Source organism: Choristoneura fumiferana, chromosome 3 (assembly GCF_025370935.1).
Source record: "Choristoneura fumiferana chromosome 3, NRCan_CFum_1, whole genome shotgun sequence".
NCBI classification, from domain to species: Eukaryota; Metazoa; Arthropoda; class Insecta; order Lepidoptera; family Tortricidae; genus Choristoneura; species Choristoneura fumiferana.
In genome coordinates this window covers 3,972,364-3,978,450 of record NC_133474.1, presented here as the reverse complement: position 1 = coordinate 3,978,450, position 6,087 = coordinate 3,972,364, and the positions used below count along the sequence as shown (strand labels likewise).

The 6,087-nt window shown below is 40.4% G+C and overlaps 1 protein-coding gene across 2 annotated transcripts; it reads left to right on the top strand.

Moving 5' to 3' along the window:
- Window positions 1–38: 38 nt before the first annotated feature.
- Window positions 39–5,706, top strand: LOC141426397 (uncharacterized). 2 transcript variants are annotated; one of them, XM_074085273.1, is made up of 4 exons: window positions 39–694; window positions 3,473–3,597; window positions 4,666–4,802; window positions 5,530–5,706. In XM_074085273.1, the coding sequence occupies exons 1-4, from the start codon at window positions 443–445 to the stop codon at window positions 5,568–5,570; spliced, it is 555 nt and encodes a 184-aa protein (XP_073941374.1). In that variant the 5' UTR covers window positions 39–442; the 3' UTR covers window positions 5,571–5,706. The 2 variants fall into 2 exon arrangements, with proteins under 2 accessions (XP_073941374.1, XP_073941373.1); XM_074085272.1 differs by having other exon boundaries at window positions 40–694; window positions 3,473–3,700.
- The last annotated feature ends 381 nt before the right edge of the window (window positions 5,707–6,087 follow it).

Genomic DNA, 6,087 nt, shown 5'->3' with positions numbered 1-6,087 from the left:
AAAAAAACCTTTGCTGCTTTAGCTACAAAATCCAATGTACGTCAAAGAGTATTAGGACATAGAGAATGTAAGTACCTACAACGAAGAGTATAATGAAATGAGTATAATATATGTTCGTATAATCGTATAATAATATTAGATGAATATTGAAAGCTGCTGTCAAATAAAGCCAAGAAATGAACCCAAAGGTAAATCGCCGAACAAATTATCCGATAGTAAACGGGTTTTAAACAAATGCATAAATTATTATAAATTGAAAGTACCTACATACAAAGCTGCCAATAATCGGGAGCGAAAATAATAGTTATAAGAAAATATTACTTATAAGTAAGCACATGAGATTTCCAAGCGAACCATAACCCACAAAAAAGCTATCACTTGTTGTAGAAGTGTAACGTTTAACATATTCTGTAAGCTAAAGTACATAATATACCAACGCAACATGACGACAAGAATAGAGAGAATGGTCTTCAACTATGGTACAACTAATCGTACGGACTACCGGAACTACGATATCAAGAAATCAGAACCGACTGTGTACAAACCGAAGACCAAGAAGGAAAAGCGAGTGCCCTATTTAGGCAAGGACAGCGAAACTGTGACTGAATACAAAGCGAAGAATATACCTTTCAATCTTCTCTGGAAGCCTAAACCGATAATTAGGACAAAGCCTACCGATGTGCCGCTCAAATATGTAAGTGTTTAAAACTTAATTAAGGTAACGGCGCCTATTACCGGGGGTATCGAAATCGACGGCCATCACCGCGGCAATTTAAAATACGCATTTTATAATCAAACCGATAGATTTCTTAAAAAATATATTTTACAAGATAAAAGCTTATTTAGTCGACTCACTGATTTATTAGCGCTAGTGTATGTGCATGAATCAAAGATCTTGCAATTCGTGATTTTCCGAAATGGCACCGACGGAAGAGGATTTGCCATACTAACGCGTGACACCACATACAAGCAGACTCGAATCTTATTTAGTGTTTTACAAAATATTTATGGCAATTGAACTAATGTTATGGTTTTTAAATGGCTTTTTATAGTTTTTTGTACGAGTTCTGAATACTTTTTGTATATTTTTTGGCCCGGAAATACGATTAAAATGGAAAATAAAATACAGCGGCGATAGGCGCCATTTTTAACTGTTGGTTGTAATACCGTGGTATATCACGGTAATAGTTAAAGTGGTATTTTTGGTTCTTCAAGCTTTATTTTTGGTATAAATTATCGTTTATATAATTTGTTACAGTTATTCCAATCTTGATCTATTCACGCTTTTAAAAAACTATTTCCGTGGTATGAAAAGTATTAACAAACTCTTATTTTTTAGCAAAAACTTCAATACTGAATTTGTAGTTTCTATAGAAACCGTTATTTTGCCAAGTTGTTTAAATATTGCGATGAAATTTTATATTTACTTACCAGTTATGTAATTTTGGTTATATGTCAAAGATGTAATAAGTATATTTGATTTGTAATTCAAACACAACTCTATCCTATAGTTTTTATAGGTCGGAATTAGATTTTACAATACTCCAAATTAACCCAATTAACGATGGTATGATCGCATAACCCTCGGTAATAGAATGTTTGGGCATCTATTACCGACCCATTCAATTGTCTTTGGGTCGGTAATAGGTTCTTAAAGAAGTCCCTATTACCGAGTGACATTTTATTTTTCTGTTAAAATAATTCACATTTAGGGTACCGTAAATGCAGATTTTTTTGATAAAGTTGTGACTTTTACTCAGCATGCATACATCAAACTATAACTGGTGGCATAAGCATAATAAAATACAATGGGCTGGATACACTATTCGAATCAAACTTTAGTTTTTTATTTAAATTTTCTCAAAAAATATTTGGTGTACAATACATTATACAGAACCAAAGCCATTACCTTTTTTTAATCCCTCGGTATTAAGTTCCAAAACATGTGTCGCGTTCCTTTTACCGATGGTAGCAAATTGCCGTTTTTTTATACCCTCGGTAATAGAAGCTCAATTCGCGGTAATGGAATCACAGCCTGTCAATTACCACGGTAATGGAAGATTTGGGTATTTTGATTTCAATAATTATTTTATCAAATACTAATAACTAAAACGAGCCCAAAAAGTTAAGACACTGAAAGTTCAATAAACGCTCTTAAATAAAAAAAATATTCTCGTTTGTTAAGGAGCTTTGATACCCTTAATTTTTGGGACTCATTTGAAAACTTCCTTAAGTACCACGGTAATAGGCGCCGTTACCTTATGTGTGCAAGCTTAATTAAGTATATGTATACCTTCCGCCGCTTAACTTTGCCTAAAATTTCATTGCCCCGACTAGTACCACAAAAACTATAAAGGTATAATTCCAACAATTGAATAGGCACTATACCGTTAAGAGTGTTTATTCCTGCTGAGCTGGCAACATTGTATTTTTGTTAGTTTTTCTCGATTATTCCATAAAAATTGAATGAAAATTAATAATGTTGTCTGATAGAACACTTCTTACCCCCTTATTCATAAACGACAATCAAACCTATTTTAGTTAAAATGCCGCTAAAATTCGTTTGTCCTTATCTGTCACTTCGAAATTTGTATTTGTTAGAAAGGGACAAAGCATTTGTTAGTTAACATAGGCTTGTTAAGTTTTATGAAAAAGGGGGTTAATATATAAGTTAATGTGTCGACTCCAATAATTATTCGTGATAGACTTTTAAATCCCTCAAAACGAATTAATGTTTATGACCGGTTTTTAAAGAAAATAAAAGTTCGTATCGTACCGTCCCGCCGACGCTTATATTATTTGATGCGTGAGTGGGAGGGACGGTACGATACGACTTCGATTTTCGAATTTCGTAGTAGCCCCGCAGTCGCGGCGAACTCGTTGCGTGATCGCCTTCATACTTTATGACCTAACCTAACCAACATGGAAAACCCCAGACATTGTCTCTTCTAAGTTCAAAATCTCAAAAAACGGCTGAACAGATTTTGATAAAATATGTCTAAAAACCATCGCTAGAAAACCTGCTTTCAAATAATAAAAAAACCGCACTCAAATCGGTTCACCCGTTGAAGAGCTACGGTGCCACAGACAGACAGACAGACGCACAAACACACCATAGCGGTCAAACTAATAACTATAACACCCCTCTTTTTGCGTCGGAGGTTAAAAATACGCTCGCTACTCGCAAGTGTGAGGCGGGCAGTGCAAAAAACTCGGCCAGTAGCAGGGCTACTACGAAACTCGAAGTTCGTATCATACCGTCCCTCTCGCTCTTGTATTAAATAGTATAAGTGTCAGAGGGACCGCACGACACGAACTTCGAGTTTCGTAGTAGCCCTGCTGAACGGTGTGCCGCTTATCAGCCTACTCGTGACTCTTGACCACAGCCGCTGCAGTGAGGCCGAAACGTCGGGATAATTTCAGCAATATTCAAGACCAGTTGTTAGTTTCCGTATGCTTGTGTTGCGTCCAGGATAAAATAAAAGACGAGGAGCGCGAGGAATCCCAGCGCACGCGGCCGCGACTCGTGATGACGCCGGCCGTGAGCCTGGATGACGTCACTGATGCGACGGCGCGCGACATCGTCTGCCGCGACATGTATGTCAGCACCTGGAGCCACGACTCGCAGCTGGCGCTGGCGCTGCCGGCCGTGCGGGCCGTGGCTGCGCCGCTGCCGTCTCATCCCACCCCCGCTAATCCGGTACCTCACGATATAGACACCTTACGACATTACTTTTTTTATGTCAAAGAAAGGTAAACGAGCGAATGGGTCACCTGATCGTAAGTGATCACCACTGCGCATAGACACCCGCAGCACCAGAAGGATTGCAGGTGCGTTACCAATCTAGAGGGCTAAGATATATATGCCTCTTGTGCCAGTAATTTCACCGGCTGTCTTACTCTCCTCACCGGAACACAACAGTGCAAGCACTGCTGCTTGGCGGTAGGATTTGTGGCTACAACAGTATCCTGCCTTTTCATCATCATCATCATCATCCCAGCCTATATACGTCTCACTGCTGGGCACAGGCCTCCTCTCAGAATGAGACATCACACACACCATTGAATTGCTTCGCAGGCTTGTGCAGGTTTCCTCACGATGTTTTCCGAAATCAATCGATTTTCTCAGTGTATGTATTTTGGTGTTAAGCGGCAATCACACTGCGTCGTTCACCTAATGCGGTCGCCTAATTTGTTTCAAACTACTTTGGCAAACGAACGTCGTCTTTACATTAGTCTGTCTGTCTACTGCGGCGGCCATTTTAAGGCGGTGGCAGCTCTTGCCGAATACTTGCACTATTACTTATTCTGTGATGCGGCCGACTACTGTGTTCTTTACACTTTTGCGGTTGCCGTATGCAGCATGCGGCGAACGGCTCAGTGTAATTGCCGCTTTATAGAACACCGTAGGTTAGGTTACGTTAGGTTTGTTTTATGAAAGTTTTGTGGAGTTGTTTTATGAAAGTAAGACATAAAGACACCACGATTATACGATATTTTTCTTGACAATTTCATGGCTCCTTGTAGGTTGGTTCGTTGGTTCTACCGAAATCCTAAATTAATTTATGCCTGGTGTTGGTGTCCATAAGGGTTCCGTATGCTATAAGACGGCTCAGAGGGCTGGACAGCTATCTTATCCATTACAAGTTTTACACTTTACTTTAGATACGCTTGCCCCGCCTTGCCCCACCGGTGGTGCCCCCGGAGTGGCGGCGCGAGACCGTGGAGTGGGACAGGCGGCAGTTGCGCGGACACGTCGACCCCGATCACCTGTTCTGGCAAGCCTTCGACCCATACAAGTCGTGAGTATAACAGCCCAATATACTTGGATATGCTTGTCCCGTGTTGCCCCATCAGTGGTGCTCCAGAGTGACGGCGTCAAACCGTGCAAATGGTGCGCGGCAACTGTGCAGGCTCGTCGATCCCGATCACCTGTTCTGGCAAGCCTTCGACCCATACAAGTCGTGAGTATAACAGCCCAATATACTTAGATATGTTTGCCCCGTGTTGCCCCATCAGTGGTGCTCCAGAGTGACGGCGTCAAACCGTGCAAATGGTGCGCGGCAACTGTGCAGGCTCCTCGATCCCGATCACCTGTTCTGGCAAGCCTTCGACGCATATACAAGTCGTGACTAGTCGTGAGTAAGACGACAGTCCCCGTATACTTAGGGCAGGCGTTTTCAACCTTTTGGTTTTAACGGCACACTTTTCGTTCATCAGTTTCACGGCACACCGTAAAAAATTGCCAAGTGCGAGTCGAAACGGCTTCCGCTCCGTTACCATAACACACACTATCGCACACACCACGAGTCAGTTTTATTCGTATTATTTCAATGCAGCATACACTTCGCGGCAATCGCGGCACACCTAAAAATATACGCGGTACACTGGTGTGCCGTGGCACACCGGTTGAAAACGTATGACTTAGATATATACGCTTGCCCCAGCTTTCCACAGTGCCGTGGTTATTGGTTAACGTCAATAATGGTAAACGAAGATATTTTCGTTAAACTCACGTATTATTTTCAGATGTGGGGCGTGTAAAACAACTGCTCAAGTCGCACGAATGAGAAAATTAGGTAGAAACTATTGAAGACGTACCTAGAACCTAAGTACCTTTTATATATTTTGTACCACAGCACGCGTCTAGATTACATTGTTAATATTGTGAAATTTGATTTAATAAGATTACTGTAGTCATAATTTAGCGTATCTAATAGTAGTTCATAAATGTTTCTGTAATTGATAGTTTAAATTATTATTTAACTTTTGAAATAAAATGTTCTCACAATTTCAGCGTTTCTTTGAACAAATCAGAAATTTAACTCGAGCGGTATCTTTTTAACCTAGGTAGTTTTCTTCGACCCACTCCTCCTCCAATGGTCAAATTGATTTCTAATTCATGTAAGTAATAGAAGTCTGACAAGAAAATAATAAGGTAGAGTGTAGCTGTTAGCTTGAACTTGGCTTGACACGCTACCGCGTGTCTAGATAGTCATCAAAAAAGATTTCAGAATCGCCTCTCTGATCTTCTATTTTACTCAAAGAGAACATAGGTACTTATCTAATCTCTTCAATGAATAGGTA